This window comes from Pleurodeles waltl, chromosome 6, assembly GCF_031143425.1.
Source record: "Pleurodeles waltl isolate 20211129_DDA chromosome 6, aPleWal1.hap1.20221129, whole genome shotgun sequence".
In the NCBI taxonomy this organism is placed as follows: domain Eukaryota; kingdom Metazoa; phylum Chordata; class Amphibia; order Caudata; family Salamandridae; genus Pleurodeles; species Pleurodeles waltl.
In genome coordinates, this window is record NC_090445.1 from 861,825,792 (window position 1) to 861,844,368 (window position 18,577).

At 45.7% G+C, this 18,577-nt stretch overlaps 1 protein-coding gene across 1 annotated transcript in view; it reads right to left on the minus strand.

Moving 5' to 3' along the window:
• Window positions 1-18,577, minus strand: part of RRP12 (ribosomal RNA processing 12 homolog) — a 682,638-nt gene that overhangs the window by 51,707 nt on the left and 612,354 nt on the right. Inside the window, exon 30 of the mRNA XM_069239610.1 lies at window positions 9,327-9,379. Coding sequence (XP_069095711.1) covers window positions 9,327-9,379 — 53 coding nt within the window. The remainder of the gene's footprint in view (window positions 1-9,326; window positions 9,380-18,577) is intronic.

Sequence of the window (18,577 nt, forward strand, 5' to 3'; positions counted from 1 at the left end):
AAGGTAACAAAGCAGTGCTGGTTCTTTCTATGTAGAATAAGATCCAGACAACTACCTGGAGTCAAACAACGATGCGTTCTCACCTTCATGTTATTTTCTTTATATACTGTTGCCCTCTCTCTCTATCTTGGTTCCAAGGTCTTGCCTCCCAAACTCAAAAGATGTCCTATTACTTACTCAGCTTATGCTGATAACCTTGTGATCTCCTCTTAGACTCCTGCTAGCCTGCAACATCAACTATCTAAACCTTTGTCTTTTAACACAGAAAATGGGCTAACGTTAACCTGGTCAAAGAAAATAAATTATGTCCTTTGGAAAAATAGTACAAAAGTGAAGATTGCCAGTGGATGATAAACCAACTGACTAGGTTACTGAATAGGACTATTTGCACGACAATAGATGTCAAGTTATCTAGGAACGCAAATCTGGGAAAGAAGAGAGACCAATCGGCTGTCATCACCAAATCTACTAAGTGCTTTGCTCAATTATATGGGGAAAGAGCTCTTATGCCTTCATTTACAGCTTCGAATGCCCAATTAATTCCTGTTCTTCTCTAAGCATCACCAGCACTGAAACCAAATTCTATAAGCAACTTGAATTAATTATATTTTCAATGTATTTGATCGTTGCTAAAATTAAGATACACCACTTCACATTGTTTCATTAGATTGGAGTTCAGTCTGCCACTCACTCTAAGTATACTGTTGCTAACCTTAATTATTTTTGTGCTTGTAAGAATTCTCCGTTTAATTCCCAGAAAGGGAATACTCTCGCTGAAATGAAGCAAAAACAAGTTGGCAACAGTGACTCAAGAGTAAAAAATATTAATACCCTCATAACAGACAGAGCCTTCCATTTTTAGGCTTGCTGTCTTCGATCAGCACACTGTCACAAACTAATAAGAAAGACCCTGATGTACAACAATCACCTCAGTTACTTGTGTGGCTCTTTAATATAAAAATATATTGAGATATTGTTCGGATTTCGGGTTCTCAAGCTTATTTAACTGCCTTGAAATGAAAATGTCACTTACCCAGTGTACATCTGTTCGTGGCATCAGTCGCAGTAGATTTGCATGTTCTGCAATAGCTCGCCATCTGGTGTTGGGCCGGAGTGTTACAAGTTGTTTTTCTTCGAAGAAGTCTTTTCGAGTCACGGGACCGAGTGACTCCTCCTTTTGTCTCCATTGCGCATGGGCGTCGACTCCATCCTCGATTGTTTTTCCCCGCAGAGGGTGAGGTAGGAGTTGAATTGTAGTAATAGTGCCCATGCAATGGAGTGACTAAGTATGCACTTATTTAAGGTTGAGATGATGCATATATAAATAATTGAAGGTAACTTCCAAACTGCTACAGGCTCCCGGGGAGGCGGGTGGGCACATGCGAATCTACTGCGACTGATGCCACGAACAGATGTACACTGGGTAAGTGACATTTTCAGTTCGATGGCATCTGTCGCTGTAGATACGCATGTTCTGCAATAGACTAGTAAGCAGTTATTTCCCCAAAAGCGGTGGATCAGCCTGTAGGAGTGGAAGTAGTCTGAAATAATGTCCTTAATACAGCTTGACCTACTGTGGCTTGTTGTGCGGATAGCACGTCTACACAGTAGTGCTTGGTGAATGTGTGAGGCGTAGACCATGTGGCTGCCTTACATATTTCTTGCATTGGGATGTTTCCTAGAAAGGCCATGGTAGCACCTTTCTTTCTGGTTGAGTGTGCCCTTGGTGTAATGGGCAGCTGTCGTTTAGCTTTAAGGTAGCAGATTTGGATGCATTTAACTATCCATCTGGCTATACCTTGTTTTGAAATTGGGTTTCCTGCATGAGGTTTTTGAAATGCAATAAAGAGTTGTTTAGTCTTTCTGATGTTCTTTGTTCTGTCAATGTAATACATTAATGCTCTTTTGACATCTAATGTATGTAGTGCCCTTTGAGCTACGGTATCTGGCTGTGGAAAGAACACCGGAAGTTCCACTGTTTGATTTAGATGGAACGGTGAAATAACCTTTGGCAAAAATTTAGGATTGGTCCTTAGGACGACTTTATTTTTGTGTAGTTGTATAAAAGGTTCCTGTATAGTAAACGCCTGAATCTCGCTTACTCTTCTCAGGGAAGTAATGGCGATGAGAAATGCCACCTTCCAGGTTAGGAACTGTATGTCGCAGGAGTGCATGGGTTCAAAAGGTGGACCCATAAGTCTAGTTAGGACAACATTTAGGTTCCATGAAGGAACAGGTAGTGTTCTTGGTGGTATAATTCTCCTAAGGCCCTCCATGAATGCTTTAATGACTGGTATTTTATATAGGGAAGTTGAATAGGTAGTCTGCAGGTATGCAGATATTGCTGCAAGGTGAATTTTAATGGAAGAGAAAGCTAGGTTAGATTTTTGTAAGTGAAGCAAGTAACCCACTACATGTTCTGGAGTTGTGTGTAATGGTTGTATTTGATTAATATGGCAGTAGCAAACAAACCTCTTCCATTTACTTGCATAGCAGTGCCTGGTGGATGGCCTTCTTGCTTGTTTTATGACTTCCATACATTCTTGGTTAAGTTGTAAGTGCCCGAATTCTAGGATTTCAGGAGCCAGATTGCTAGATTCAGCGATGCTGGATCTGGGTGTCTGATCCTTTGGTTGTGCTGTGTCAACAGATCTGGCCTGTTGGGCAATTTGATGCAGGGTACCACTGATAGGTCTAGCAGCGTTGTGTACCAGGGTTGCCTTGCCCAAGTTGGTGCTATCAATATGAGTTTGAGTTTGCTTTGACTGAGTTTGTTTACCAGGTAAGGAAGGAGAGGGAGAGGAGGAAAAGCGTAAGCAAATATCCCTGACCAGTTCATCCATAGGGCATTGCCTTGGGATTGTTTGTGTGGGTATCTGGATGCGAAGTTTTGGCATTTTGCGTTCTCCCTTGTCGCAAACAAGTCTATCTGAGGTGTTCCCCAGAGTTTGAAATAAGTGTTCAGTATTTGGGGGTGAATTTCCCATTCGTGGACCTGTTGGTGATCTCGAGAGAGATTGTCTGCGAGTTGATTTTGTATCCCTGGTATAAACTGTGCAATTAGGCGAATTTGGTTGTGAATTGCCCAATGCCAAATTTTTTGTGCTAACATGCTTAACTGCGTGGAGTGCGTCCCTCCCTGCTTGTTTAGATAATACATTGTTGTCATGTTGTCTGTTTTGACGAGAATGTATTTGTGAACTATTATTGGTTGGAAAGCTTTTAGTGCTTGAAAAACTGCAAGAAGTTCTAGGTGATTGATATGCAGTTTTGTTTGATGTACGTTCCATTGTCCTTGTATGCTGTGTTGATCGAGGTGTGCTCCCCACCCTGTCAAGGAAGCATCTGTTGTTATTACGTATTGTGGCACTGGGTCTTGGAAAGGCCGCCCCTTGTTTAAATTTATGTTGTTCCACCACAGAAGCGAGAGGTAAGTTTGGCGGTCTATTAACACCAGATCTAGAAGGTGACCCTGTGCTTGAGACCACTGTGATGCTAGGCATTGTTGTAAGGGCCTCATGTGCAGTCTTGCGTTTGGGACAATGGCTATGCATGATGACATCATGCCTAGGAGTTGTAATACCATCTTTGCTTGTATCTTTTGTGTTGGATACATGCGTTGTATGATGGTGTTGAAATTTTGAATTCTTTGTGGACTTGGAGTGGCTACTCCTTTTGATGTGTCTATTATGGCTCCCAGGTATTGTTGTACCTTGCGTGGCCGAATTTTGGATTTTGTGAAATTGACGGTGAACCCTAGTTTGAAGAGGGTTTGTATGATATGATTTGTGTGATTTGAGCACTCTATTAACGAATGGGCCTTGATTAGCCAGTCGTCTAGATATGGGAACACATGTATTTGCTGCCTTCTGATGTGTGCAGCGACTACCGCTAGACATTTGGTAAAGACTCTTGGTGCGGTTGTTAATCCGAAAGGCAGTACCTTGAATTGGTAATGTATTCCTTTGAATACAAACCTTAGGTATTTCCTGTGCGATGGGTGAATTGGTATATGGAAATAAGCATCCTTGAGGTCTAAAGTTGCCATGTAGTCGTGCAGCTTTAGCAATGGCACTACTTCTTGTAGGGTGACCATGTGGAAGTGGTCTGATTTGATGAAAGTGTTGACTACTCTGAGGTCTAGGATTGGTCTCAGTGTTTTGTCCTTCTTTGGTATCAGAAAGTACAGTGAGTAAACTCCTGTGTTTATTTGTGTGTTTGGCACTAATTCGATTGCATTCTTTTGCAATAGTGCCTGCACTTCTATCTCTAGGAGATTGGAATGGTGTGTTGTTAAATTTTGTGCTTTTGGTGGTATGTTTGGAGGGAACTGTAGAAATTCTATGCAGTAACCATGTTGGATAATTGCTAGAACCCAAGTGTCTGTAGTGATTTTCTCCCATGCTCTGTAATAATGACCTATTCGTCCCCCCACTGGTGTTGTGTGGAGGGGGTGAGTGACATGTGAGTCACTGTTTAGTAGTAGGGGTTTTGGGGCTTTGGAATCTTCCTCTATTTCTAGGGAATTGCCCTCCTCTATATTGTCCCCGAAAACCTCCTCTATACTGTCCTTGGTAACTGGACGGTGTGGCTTGTGAGGTGCTGGCTTGTGTGCTTTGACCCCGAAACCCCCCTCGAAAGGGCGTTTTACGGAATGAGCTGTAATTCCCTCTGCTCTGCGGGGAGTAGAGTGCGCCCATGGCTTTGGCAGTGTCCGTATCTTTTTTGAGTTTCTCAATCGCTGTGTCCACTTCTGGACCGAACAGTTCTTTTTCATTAAAAGGCATATTGAGAACTGCTTGTTGAATCTCTGGTTTAAATCCAGACGTTCGGAGCCATGCATGCCTTCTGATAGTTACAGATGTATTAATTGTCCGTGCAGCTGTATCTGCAGCGTCCATGGAGGAGCGGATCTGGTTGTTGGAGATGGCCTGTCCCTCCTCAACCACTTGTTTTGCCCTATTTTGGAAGTCTTTGGGCAGATGTTCAATGAGATGTTGCATCTCGTCCCAGTGGGCTCTGTCATAGCGCGCAAGTAGTGCCTGGGAGTTCGCGATGCGCCACTGGTTTGCAGCTTGTGCTGCGACTCTTTTACCAGCTGCATCAAACTTGCGGCTTTCTTTATCTGGGGGTGGTGCATCTCCAGATGTGTGAGAGTTGGCCCTTTTCCTAGCTGCTCCTACAACAACAGAGTCTGGGGGCAGCTGTGTTGTGATGAAAGCCGGGTCTGTAGGAGGCGGCTTATACTTTTTTTCCACCCTTGGTGTGATTGCCCTACTTTTGACCGGGTCCTTAAATATGTCTTTTGCGTGCCGGAGCATACCAGGGAGCATAGGCAGGCTTTGGTAGGAGCTGTGGGTGGAGGAGAGTGTGTTGAACAAGAAATCATCCTCGACCTGTTCTGAGTGGAGGCTTACGTTGTGAAATTGTGCTGCTCTAGCCACCACCTGAGAGTACGCGGTGCTGTCTTCTGGTGGAGATGGTTTTGTAGGGTATGCCTCTGGGCTGTTATCTGACACTGGGGCGTCGTATAGGTCCCATGCGTCCTGGTCTTGGTCACCCTGGCTCATGGTGGTGTGAGCTGGGGAGTGTGATGGCGTTTGTGCTGGTGAAACGTTAATCACGGGCGGAGGAGAGGGTGGTGGTGTAACTCTTTTCACCACTTTTGGTTGTGGTGCTTGTTCCGTCTGGAACTCCAACCTTCTCTTTCTCCTAATGGGGGGAAGGGTGCTTATTTTTCCTGTCCCCTGCTGAATGAAGATACGCTTTTGCGTATGGTCCGCATCAGATGCTTGTAGCTCTTCCTCAAACCTATGCTTCTGCATTTGGGAGGTTAGCGAGTGCTCTTCTGTATAAGAGCCTGAAGCTGGGTCGCTTGCAGTTTGTTTCGGCGTCGAAACTTTGTCTGCGTGTTTTTTCGGCTCCGAGGTGACTTTTTTCCTTTTCGGGGCCGAAACCTCTCGGCGTCGATCTGTTTCGGTGCCGCTGTCTCGGCGTCGAGCCGTGTCCACACCGGCATCTCGGTGTCGAGGCTTGTCTCCAGCACTTTCTCGGTCCCGAGAAGGCTGCGTGCCGGTGTCTCGACCGGAGTCGGACGATCTCGGCACTGTTTGGGCCTTTTTCGGTGCCGACGGTCGGTCACCGATTTTATGGGTTGAGCCATGGCCTGGTGGCAGTGGCGTCCCCTGGGCCTTGTAAATGTTTCTTTGTGTGGTTTTCGACGTCTTACTCACGGTTTGTGTATCGTCGAATCCTTCGGAGTCTGAGTCTTGGATCGAGAAGGTACCTTCCTCTTCCTGTTCCTCGAACTCCCGTCGGGCTGTCGGTGCGGACGCCATTTGAAGTCTTCTGGCTCGACGGTCTCGGAGTGTTTTTCGGGACCGGAACGCACGACAGGCCTCGCAGGTGTCTTCGCTGTGCTCAGGTGACAGGCACAGGTTGCAGACCAAGTGTTGGTCTGTGTAGGGGTATTTATTGTGGCATTTGGGGCAGAAACGGAACGGGGTCCGTTCCATCGGCGTTCTTCAGCACGCGGTCGGGCCGACCAGGCCCCGACGGAGGATCGAAAAATTACCCCGAAGGGCACCGGAGCTCTTCGATCTTCGATGCGGTGTTGAATGTAAGTATGCCGATCCCGAACGCAACAATACCGACGAAAATCTTCCGAAATTAACTATTTTTTCTGTTCCGAAACTCGGAGCGACAGGAACACGTCCGAACCCGATGGCGGAAAAAAAACAATCGAGGATGGAGTCGACGCCCATGCGCAATGGAGACAAAAGGAGGAGTCACTCGGTCCCGTGACTCGAAAAGACTTCTTCGAAGAAAAACAACTTGTAACACTCCGGCCCAACACCAGATGGCGAGCTATTGCAGAACATGCGTATCTACAGCGACAGATGCCATCGAACCTACATTTATTTAAAATACATATAGGAGACTGAATCTATTGTGCATTCCACTACTGCGATCTGATAGATTACCGCAGTGTAAATGTTCTAACTTGTAAGGTTGTATACTGAGAGGCTACAAGGAGGAATCACTATAGCATATCATTTTTCTTTGTCCACAATTATTATATTTTTGCAAGAAGTATTTATGTGACAAGAATCATGACTGAACTTATTCAATGTTATGAAAGTCGTGGTGTGAGTCCAATTCCTTGTTTTTTAACCTGTATTTACATTGGGTTGCCCCTTTATTGTTTTATTGCGTTTATTTCTTATGCTTTTTATTACTTAACTGATTTATTCATATGCAATACACTTATCACTACTACAGGTAGCAATAAAGTAAAGCACACAATAAGAGCAATCTCTACTTAGCGAATGGCAAACCATGGTAGCAGCAGACAAAAAAGCTACCATCATCAGTCTCTGAACTCCAACGCTCAAAACAACTAAAGGCATTACAGAAGATGCAAACCTGGATGCTGTATTCACAAATGTTACAATTATTAGAAAATGCATGGCACATGAAGGCCATTTGTCTACACAGGCTGTCCATAGGGTACAATCACCATTAGAATTTCTGAAGCACTTTAGCACGACCACTGATTACCCACTGGGCATCCGAACAGCGGAGGTGGATTAAAGAGGATACACCTAGCAACTGCCATATTCCACCTTCAAAAATCTACTCAAACACATTCTTGGAGAGTATGTTTAACTGGCTTGACAAAGAATGAGAAAAACGCTTAGTGAGCTCTGGCGCCACTTTAAAGATGTTAAATGTATACCTTGATTAAAAACTGAGAGAGAACAGGGCTGATTGCAGAGGCCCCCTAACATTTTGCCCCCATTTTCCAATTTTTGCTGGGGTTTTCCTGACTCTCATTGTGCCCTGGGCACTGCTAACCAGTCCCAGGGCCTGTGCTCTGAGTAAAATCAGTATGCAAATTAGGCTAATTATAACTGGCTAAGTTAACCTACCTAGACGTCCCTAGTATATGGTAGAACATGTAGGTTTAGGGACCCCAGCATAGGTAGTGCACCCATCCGAGGAGGGCTCCAAGGATGTTGGATCAAGATCCAGATTTTCCCCGGTCGAAGGATTTTCACCTCGAAAAAAAACCAACTAAGTCCGAAGGTAAAAATCTCCACTGAGGGCTCCCGTGACGCGGATCCGAAGAAGAGTTCCAGGAGGTCAGATTTGACTGGCAGGTTCGTCCCGCTGAAGAAAATCTTCAAAAAAACAACTAAGTCCTAAGGTAATCTTTTGACCAAGGCCTCCTGTAGCCGAACCGGGCTCCATCGCGGTCGGCCCTAAAGTTGACTTTGCCCCGGTCGAGGTGCGACCAGATTGGCACTTTTTGTTTCTATGCGATAGAAAGCAATAATTCTTTAAAAATTCATATCTCCGGTTCCCCTTACCCGATTGTATTCATTCTGGTGTCATTTTAAAGATAAAAAATATAATCTATTTTTATAAATTGATTTTGTATTTTTAAGCTGTTTCCTGTGTTTTATTTAATTACTGTTTTGTGATATTTGAAAGCTTTACACTCTGTCTCCTAAGTTAAGCCTTGTCACTCTTTGCCAAGCTACCAAGGGTTGAGCTAGGTTTAATTTACTGAGACCTAACTGGACCTAAGTGGAGGTTAGTGGCCTATTGCTAAGTGTAGGTACTTACCTGCCCTTACCAATAACCCATTTTCCAACAAAAACAAAAGGCTATGCTCACCTTGATGTTTTCATCCTCTCCAACTGATCTGAGATCTTCGGTTTGCAAACTGTTGTCCAACTCACTCAGTCACATACTGAGTGAGGGAAAAATCTTTTTGCTCAAACAACTGAGAGGCTGGGCTTTACACTAGCCTCTCAATCGCTCCCATTCATAAGGCTGAAGTCTCATGCAAATTTACAACGTTTACTCCCAATAAGGGTCTGCTGACTTAAGTGATCACTATATAGGGGACAAAGATTAAATACTGGCAATGCTGGTATTTAATCATCAAGGTACTAGCTTATGGGCTGAAATTACTAGTGGTGCTACCAGCCTGGTGTCAACCAGTAACTGAGGTATATTGCATCAAATCAGAAAAGAGAGAGATTTAACAAGCATAAGAATCAAAACTGAAGGCAAAATGTTGTTCAACCTTAATGAAAGTGCAGTCAAACGGCATGTGCCAAGATAATTATACTTACAATACTTAAAAGTACCAACCTTTGCCAAGGGCAACATGGCATGTTCAGGAAATACACAGCATGATAGGAGAAGGACGTCAAATTAAACTTTCTCCCCAAAACAAGAATGGCTGCAGCTATTTGCATGGTGAAACAAACTTTTTCAAATTACATAGGTAAAAAACAAACAAAACAACTTACACTGCGAATGCCTACTTCTTGCATGAGGTCTGCCATTTCTTCATCCACTTCAGCTGGAACAACCAAAGAAAAGAAAAAACAAAGTTAGCATGAATACACAGTACCAGTCAGATATCACAAATTATTCAAATGTACAAGTATTTACAATATTTTGGCATAATGAGCACACACTGTACATTGTTATAACGACAATTGACTCTCTCTCAGACGTGGCTAGGGTTTCAATCCTCAAAGAGTTTTAAATTAATCAAACAAGCACACAAATCATTAATTACTTGCTGATATGGCAAGGTAAATCAAAGAGAAAGAAAGGCAAACCTGGTTTTACACTGTGTGGCACCTACAAGCCAATAAAAAGAATTAGATTTGACAGTGCAGTAAAGGAACTGTCCAAAATAAACTCAAAGGGACTATTTAGGCCGTCACTTTGACAAGATAAAGGGTCATGACCATCAGTGGTACAGGCGCCCACAATAACATGACAAATCGACCTAGCAGCTTAAGAGAACATCACGTGGGGCAGGTGGAAGCAGAAATGCATTTCAATGCTGCTCTGAAAATCTTTCAGTATTTCACAAGTTTCCTGTCCTAATGTTGGGTGATATAATGGTAAGTAAAAATGTTTGATAATGTCTACTGTCAAGGTGTAGAAACATAAAATTAACAAGAGTCCACCCAAAGCCACTGACAAAAAGACACTATAGCACATTTTAAGCATAGGCAATGCACCATGAACTGCCATAAACACATCCCGTGGGGTATTTGGGAGACGTTGTATGAGGTCAGAGGGTTGAAATCAGTACATGTTGACAGAGTGTAAAGTATGGTGACATAAAGATGAGATTGGAGTGGAACACGCACTCTTGGGTTGAGGCAGAAGTATTGTACTGCGTTTTGTTGCAACATTTATACAGCGCTTACCAGCCCTAAGTGGGGCGCTGAAGTGATTGCCTACATGAGTAGCACGCTACACCATCTGTGGTTGGAAGGATGTTATTGTTTTGATCCTATGTGGGAAGTGTTTGCATGTCATGTGTGATGACCACCAAGATGTGGTTATTGTGTTATGGGACGCACCACATAGCACAGTGTCGGGAGATGAAGTTTAAGAGACTAACATGAAGTTTTATGGCTTTCAGTACACAGTTAGCTTTGCACAGCTCTGCAGGTCCATTTATTGTATTTCATATAAAGTAGTCTGCTTAGCTGGTTACTGCACTGGGTTGCCCAATCTGACATTTTAGGTGAAGTTGTGGACCTGAGCTGGCATGATTGGAGCAATAGAGAAGCAGAGAGATTGTAGGAAGCTCTTTATATAGTGTACAAAAATGAGGTACACTGTGCAGAGAGCCCAGATATCTCCACTAGTGTCCAGGGGGGCTTACTTTAACAGTTCCAAGGTGCTGTATTTGTGGTAGTGTGGTTGAGCAGTCTTAGGCTCATCAAAGGGGAGTGTTGGACATTTGTTGCACACACAGTCAATAAATGACACACACTCAATACGGAAATCCAACACCCCTTTGCAAAAATAACACAGATTTTTATATACATTTAGACACCAAAATCTTCGGAATCAGGTCAGTACTTTTTAAGTTAGTGATTTTTTAGAAATACAGAAAATGCAACTGTCAGATTTGAGGCATGAACCTCGAACACTTATGTTGCCGTCTGAGAGAAACATACACTGAATAGGGTCACTTGCAAACAACTTATAGGACTGTTCTTCGGGCCTTAAGTAGGGGCCAAGGTCCTAGAAAGTACCAATCATTCGGGTATACCTGCCCTAGTATGTCTGGGTGCAGAAGAGCTTCCAGAGGTGGTGGCCTCGGACGCTACACACTTAAGACAATGGGGAAAAGTACCTGTAAGACAAAGGCTGCAAGTGTGGGCTGGAGTACCAGTCCAGCACAACCCAAAGGGACCCTCAGCTCTTAAGGGTTTCAGGTCCACAGAGACACTATTGGTTTCAATGGACTCGGGGTAAGGGGGCTCGGGTGGGTAGATGTTTTGTCTGGAAGGTCAGCCGATTTGAGGCTCTTACTGTTCTTGGTGCACCTGCAGAAGTGGCTAAAGAAACACAAGAAGACAACTTCTGGTGTGGTGCTGGCCTCTTTCAAAGTCCCTTGACATGCAGGAAAGTTTTGGAGCTGAAAACAAACATGCCTTGGTGCTTGTAACTGGCTCGGTATTAGTGCAGGGAGGCTCTGGGTAGGCTCAGCATCTCAAAGACTGGATGGGTGGATGGGGCTGACCTCCTGGTCACTCAGTATCCTCTTCCTGGTGAGATGCTCCCATGTAGACCAGACGAACAGCAAAACGGGGGACCAGGCAGTTTCACTTGGTACCTGCTTGTGCACGGAAGTGGCTCTTCCACTCCAAGGGAGATGTTGGCTGGTTGGCAAAGTGCTGACAGTCCTCCAAGGCTCTGGGCAGACGCACAGCTGAATCGAGTCTGGTCTTTGCAACTGTTGGGACAGGTTGCAGGCAGGGTTTGGCACCTAGTGAACAGCTAGTCTATAGTTCTTGTGTCTTTGGCTCTTCTTTGTCCTTCTTCTCTTGTAGTCACGTTAATATGAGTTCCTGGTGTGAGGGGGCCACCTAAATACTGGATGTAGGGGCGTTAAGGTGAGTGAAGGGAAGCAGCCAATGGGCAACTTACCCCTTGGGTCACTACACCCTCTATATGACCACTTGCTATGGGGAGTGGGCATAATCCTGTCGCAGAGTTCCTAATTCCACCACAAAGATGATGGTGGAACCTTTCCTTCGTGGAGCACATTAGGCAGCCCACCTTAGGGGTGTGACTAGCCTGGAGGTGCAACAAGCCTATTGCATAGCTAATTTCAAATGGTGTCAAATGGAAATGGGCCTCAGGGGAGGTGGTGGCATTCCCCAGGTCCAGGGGAAGCCAGGGTAGCATATCAAAGGGCAGCAGAGGCGTTGAAGCCTACAGCCCAGATATGCTGATATACTTGCCACCCGGCTGGAGGAGGTGATAACACATTCCTCTGGAGCAGGCATTGTTCCTGGCCTCAGAGCGTGGGCACTCACCTGCAAGGGGTCTGTAACTTGTCTGTTGTGGCAGGCAGGGGGCATTGTATTTTATGTGAGGACATACTTGCATTAGTAGACATGCCCCTGTGATTTCTAGTTCTAATGCTAGATATTGTAAGGGAACAGGAACACCATCTTAAGGTATGTACTAGACACTGGTCATTACAACTTAGCCAGCTACATACTGGCTTCACTGAAATCTATTGTGTTTGGTATGAAACACCTCATCCTAGTAAACACTGACTGATGCCAGTACTGGATTCATTCTGACATGCACCCAGAGGGAACCTGAGAGGTGCCCCCTGAAACCTACTAGTCCTCATGTGCTGGCTGACTTGATATCGACCAGCCTTCCACCACAGACAGGTTTCTGACCGCCTGGAGGTGACAGCCCGCCCTCTGGGAAGGTGTAATCACTAGTGAATCTGCATACTAAGGTCAGGGACTTCAAAGTCCCTGCTGCCTTTGACACGTGACCCCAGACCTGGGAGTTGCCACCCACTGCCCCGAGAACCATTTGGCACCAGGACAGGTGGGAAATTTGCTATGCAGGTAGGCGTGTTGCACTACCAGGCTAGTCACACTCCTAAGGTAGATAGCCTGATGTGCTCCACAAACAAAGGGCTCCACCATCTTGTTTTTGGTGGAACTAGGAAATCTGGGACATGGCTATGCCACAAGAAGTGGTCATATAGGGAGCGGAGTCACCCCATGGGTGAACAGCCCATTAGCTACCACCGTAACCAACACTAACTGCCCCTAAATTGAGTTTTAAGATAGCTCCGATACCAGGAAATCAGATTAGTCTGACTGAAGAAAGAAGAGAACAAAGAAGAGCCAAAGAAGCAAGAACTGTGGACTGCTGGTGGACTTTGGTGCCAAACCCTACCAGCCTACCTGCTCCTGTCCATCATGACAACCCGACTCCTGCAGCTGGGCATCCTCCAAAAGCCTTGGAGGACATCCAGCACTTTGCCAAGCTGTCAACATCTCCCTTGAAGTGAAGGAGCTACATCCCTGAGACTTGCAGGCACTGACCACTCTTGCCAGAACAACGTGTTGCTGGCCATCGGACCCAGCGTGGAAGCAACTCGCCAAGAGGAGGTTGTTGCGTGGCCAGGATACCAGCCCTGACGTTTCTACCAAGCCTCACAATGCTGACTCTTCAGAAACCTCACACCACCAATACCTGGGGTGCTGAAGCATTTGCCGCAATCAAGGCTTGTTTGTGTTTGGAGCGGACACCACTGTCACAAGAAGAAGACCTGGACCCTGGTTAGGTCACGCACTGTGGTGTTGTCAGTGTTCTTGTTTAGGTAATTTTCAATCATTGCATTTTTTTTTGGGTCAATTAATTGGATATGTTGACACAAAAGTCTTGTGATCGTGGTATTTTTTTTGTGTTCAGGCACACAGGATTGCAGAATTCTAAGGAGTTCTTTGGAAGAGCAATCTTTCTTCAGATATGCACAAGTAGTGGTGTCTTCTTCTGGTTTTATAGGCTCTGTTCTAGTGCTGTAGTGTGATTGTCTGCTTCATCACCTGATTTTCTTCATTTGATGTAGGAAGTTGGCTCTGTATGCACTATTTCAAAGTAAGGAATAGTCTGCACAGAGTCCAAGGGTTCCCCTTAGAGGTAAGATAGTGGCAAAAAGAGATAATACTAATGCTCTATTTTGTGGTAGTGTGGTCGAGCAGTAGGCTTATCCAAGGAGTAGTGTTAAGCATTTGTTGTACATACACACAGGCAATAAATGAGGAACACACACTCAGAGACAAATCCAGCCAATAGGTTTTGTTGTAGAAAAATATATTTTCTTAGTTTATTTTAAGAACCACAGGTTCAAATTCTACATGTAATATCTCATTTGAAAGGTATTGCAGGTAAGTACTTTAGGAACTTTGAATCATTACAATAACATGTATACGTTTTACATACAACACAATAAGCTGTTTTAAAAGTGGACACAGTGCAATTTTCACAGTTCCTGGGGGAGGTAAAGTATTGTTAGGTTTCACAGGCAAGTAAGTCACTTACAGGTTTCAGTTCTTGGTCCAAGGTAGCCCACCGTTGGGGGTTCAGAGCAACCCCAAAGTTACCACACCAGCAGCTCAGGGCCGGTCAGGTGCAGAGGTCAAAGAGGTGCCCAAAACACATAGGCTTCAATGGAGAGAAGGGGGTGCCCCGGTTCCGGTCTGCCAGCAGGTAAGTACCCGCGTCTTCGGAGGGCAGACCAGGGGGGGTTTTGTAGGGCACCGGGGGGGACACAAGTCAGCACAAAAAGTACACCCTCAGCAGCGCGGGGGCGGCCGGGTGCAGTGTGCAAACACGCGTCGGGTTTTCAATGAGAGATCAAGGGATCTCTTCAGCGTTGCAGGCAGGCAAGGGGGGGGCTCCTCGGGGTAGCCACCACATGGACAAGGGAGAGGGCCTCCTGGGGGTCACTCCTGCATAGGAGTTCTGTTCCTTTAGGTGCTGGGGGCTGCGGGTGCAGGGTCTTTTCCAGCCGTCGGGAAATGGAGTTCAGGCAGTCGCGGTCAGGGGGAGCCTCGGGATTCCCTCTGCAGGCGTCGCTGTGGGGGTTCAGGGGGTACAACTTTGGTTACTCACGGTCTCGGAGTCGCCGGAGGGCCCTCCCTGAGGTGTTGGTTCTCCACCAGTCGAGTCGGGGTCGCCGGGTGCAGTGTTGCAAGTCTCACGCTTCTTGCGGGGAGTTGCAGGGGTCTTTAAATCTGCTCCTTGAAACAAAGTTGCAGTTCTTTTGGAGCAGTGCCGCTGTCCTCAGGAGTTTCTTGTCTTTCTTGAAGCAGGGCAGTCCTCAGAGGATTCAGAGGTCGCTGGTCCCTTGGAAAGCGTCGCTGGAGCAGGTTTCTTTGGAAGGCTGGAGACAGGCCGGTAAGTCTGGGGCCAAAGCAGTTGGTGTCTTCTGTTCTTCCTCTGCAGGGGTTTTTCAGCTCAGCAGTCTTCTTCTTCTGGTAGTTTCAGGAATCTAAATTCTTAGGTTCAGGGAAGCCCTTAAATACTAAATTTAAGGGCGTGTTTAGGTCTGGGGGTTAGTAGCCAATGGCTACTAGCCCTGAGGGTGGGTACACCCTCTTTGTGCCTCCTCCCAAGGGGAGGGGGTCACATTCCTATCCCTATTGGGGGAATCCTCCTTCTACAAGATGGAGGATTTCTAAAAGTCAGAGTCACCTCAGCTCAGGACACCTTAGGGGCTGTCCTGACTGGCCAGTGACTCCTCCTTGTTTTTCTCATTATCTCTCCTGGACTTTGCCGCCAAAAGTGGGGGCTGGGTCCAGGAGGCCCTGGGGCATTGTAACACGAAGCTTGAGCCTTTGAAGCTCACTGCTAGGTGTTACAGTTCCTGCAGGGGGGAGGTGTGAAGCACCTCCACCCAGAGCAGGCTTTGTTTCTGTCCTCAGAGAGCACAAAGGCTCTCACCGCATGAGGTCAGAAACTCGTCTCTCAGCAGCAGGCTGGCACAGACCAGTCAGTCCTGCACTGAACAATTGGGTAAAATACAGGGGGTATCTCTAAGATGCCCTCTGTGTGCATTTTTTAATAAATCCAACACTGGCATCAGTGTGGGTTTATTATTCTGAGAAGTTTGATACTAAACTTCCCAGTATTCAGTGTAGCCATTATGGAGCTGTGGAGTTCGTTTTTGACAGACTCCCAGCCCATATACTCTTATGGCTACCCTGCACTTACAATGTCTAAGGTTTTGCTTAGACACTGTAGGGGCATAGTGCTCATGCGCATATGCCCTCACCTGTGGTATAGTGCACCCTGCCTTAGGGCTGTAAGGCCTACTAGAGGGGTGACTTACCTATGCCACAGGCAGTGGGAGGTTGGCATGGCACCCTGAGGGGAGTGCCATGTCGACTTAGTCATTTTCTCCCCACCAGCACACACAAGCTGGCAAGCAGTGTGTCTGTGCTGAGTGAGGGGTCCCCAGGGTGGCATAAGACATGCTGCAGCCCTTAGAGACCTTCCCTGGCATCAGGGCCCTTGGTACCAGGGGTACCAGTTACAAGGGACTTACCTAGGTGCCAGGGTTGTGCCAATTGTGGAAACAATGGTACATTTTAGGTGAAAGAAAACTGGTGCTGGGGCCTGGTTAGCAGGGTCCCAGCACACTTCTCAGACAAGTCAGCATCAGTAGCAGGCAAAAAGTGGGGGGTAACTGCAACAGGGAGCCATTTCATTACAGTGTTGTAGTATGTTACGTTGTGATTTCATCCTTTTGATGTTGTCCTTAACTCATGTTGTGTTGTTGTTATGGTTTACTCTGGATGTGATTTTTTTGGGGGTATTTGTTTCTCCAGTGCAGTGGAGATCCAGTTGTAGAAGGTGTGTAGGTCTTTCGGCTGCATGTTTATTGGGGTTTTTCATGGTAGGTGTTGAGTTGCTGGATGTCTGTTTTTTTTCCACTGTCTTTATGTATGTTTGTTGGTGGTGGTTTATGTTGTCTGAAGTGTTGTTATTGATAGGTATGTGGATCTTGAAGGTGATGATGTGGTCTCTCCAGCTCATGAGTTAGTTGTGTGTAACTGACTTGTCTTGGGGGTGCAAATATGACATCTAGCATGAGTAGGGTCAGAAAAACATGTTGTAGGTTTTGGACTTCAAGGTTGGTCGTGATAGCTGTGGTGGTTGTTAGGTTCTTCTAGCAAAACCCTGCATTGAGGTCGACTAGAATGTATAGGTTTGTGTAGTCCAAATGGGTTGTTTACTGTAATAAGTAGGGTATCTTTAAAGTTGGCATAGCTAAGTGGTGGTCTGTATATTAAGAAGAAGGAATAGGTCATAGTTTGAGTTGGGTGATGTAGGAAGTTGGCTCTGTATATACTATTTCAAAGTAAGAAATAGTGTGCACAGAGTCCAAGGGTTCCCCTTAGAGGCAAGATAATGGCAAAAAGAGATAATTCTAATGCTCTATTTCGTGGTAGTGTGGTCGAGCAGTAGGCTTATCAGAGGGTGGTGTTAAGCATTTGTTGTACACACACAGGCAATAAATGAGGAACACACACTCAGACAATTCCAGGCCAATAGGTTTTTATATAGAAAAATATATTTTCTTAGTTTATTTTAAGAACCACAGGTTCCAATATTTACAAACAATACTTTAAATGAAAGGTATTTCACTCAGGTATCTTAGGAACTTTGTAGGAAGTTGGCTCTGTATGTGCTATTTCAAAGTAAGGAATAGCATGCACAGAGTCCAAGGGTTCCCCTTAGAGGTAAAATAGTGGTAAAAATAGATAATACTAATGCTCTATTTTGTGGTAGTGTGGTCGAGCAGTAGGCTTATCCAAGGAGTAGTGTTAAGCATTTGTTGTACATACACATAGACAATAAATGAGGTACACACACTCAGAGACAAATCCAGCCAATAGGTTTTGTTATAGAAAAATATATTTTCTTAGTTTATTTTAAGAACCACAGGTTCAAATTTAACATGTAATATCTTGTTTGAAAGGTATTGCAGGTAAGTACATTAGGAATTTTGAATCATTTCAATTGCATGTATACTTTTCAAGTTATTCACAAATAGCTACTTTAAAAGTGGACACTTAGTGCAATTTTCACAGTTCCTGGGGGAGGTAAGTTTTTGTTAGTTTTACCAGGTAAGTAAGACACTTACAGGGTTCAGTTCTTGGTCCAAGGTAGCCCACCGTTGGGGGTTCAGAGCAACCCCAAAGTCACCACACCAGCAGCTCAGGGCCGGTCGGGTGCAGAGTTCAAAGTGGTGCCCAAAACGCATAGGCTAGAATGGAGAGAAGGGGGTGCCCCGGTTCCGGTCTGCTTGCAGGTAAGTACCCGCGTCTTCGGAGGGCAGACCAGGGGGGTTTTGTAGGGCACCGGGGGGGACACAAGCCCACACAGAAATTTCACCCTCAGCAGCGCGGGGGCGGCCGGGTGCAGTGTAGAAACAAGCGTCGGATTCGCAATGTTAGTCTATGAGAGATCAACGGATCTCTTCAGCGCTGCAGGCAGGCAAGGGGGGGCTTCCTCGGGGAAACCTCCACTTGGGCAAGGGAGAGGGACTCCTGGGGGTCACTTCTCCAGTGAAAGTCCGGTCCTTCAGGTCCTGGGGGCTGCGGGTGCAGGGTCTTTTCCAGGCGTCGGGACTTAGGTTTCAGAGAGTCGCGGTCAGGGGAAGCCTCGGGATTCCCTCTGCAGGCGGCGCTGT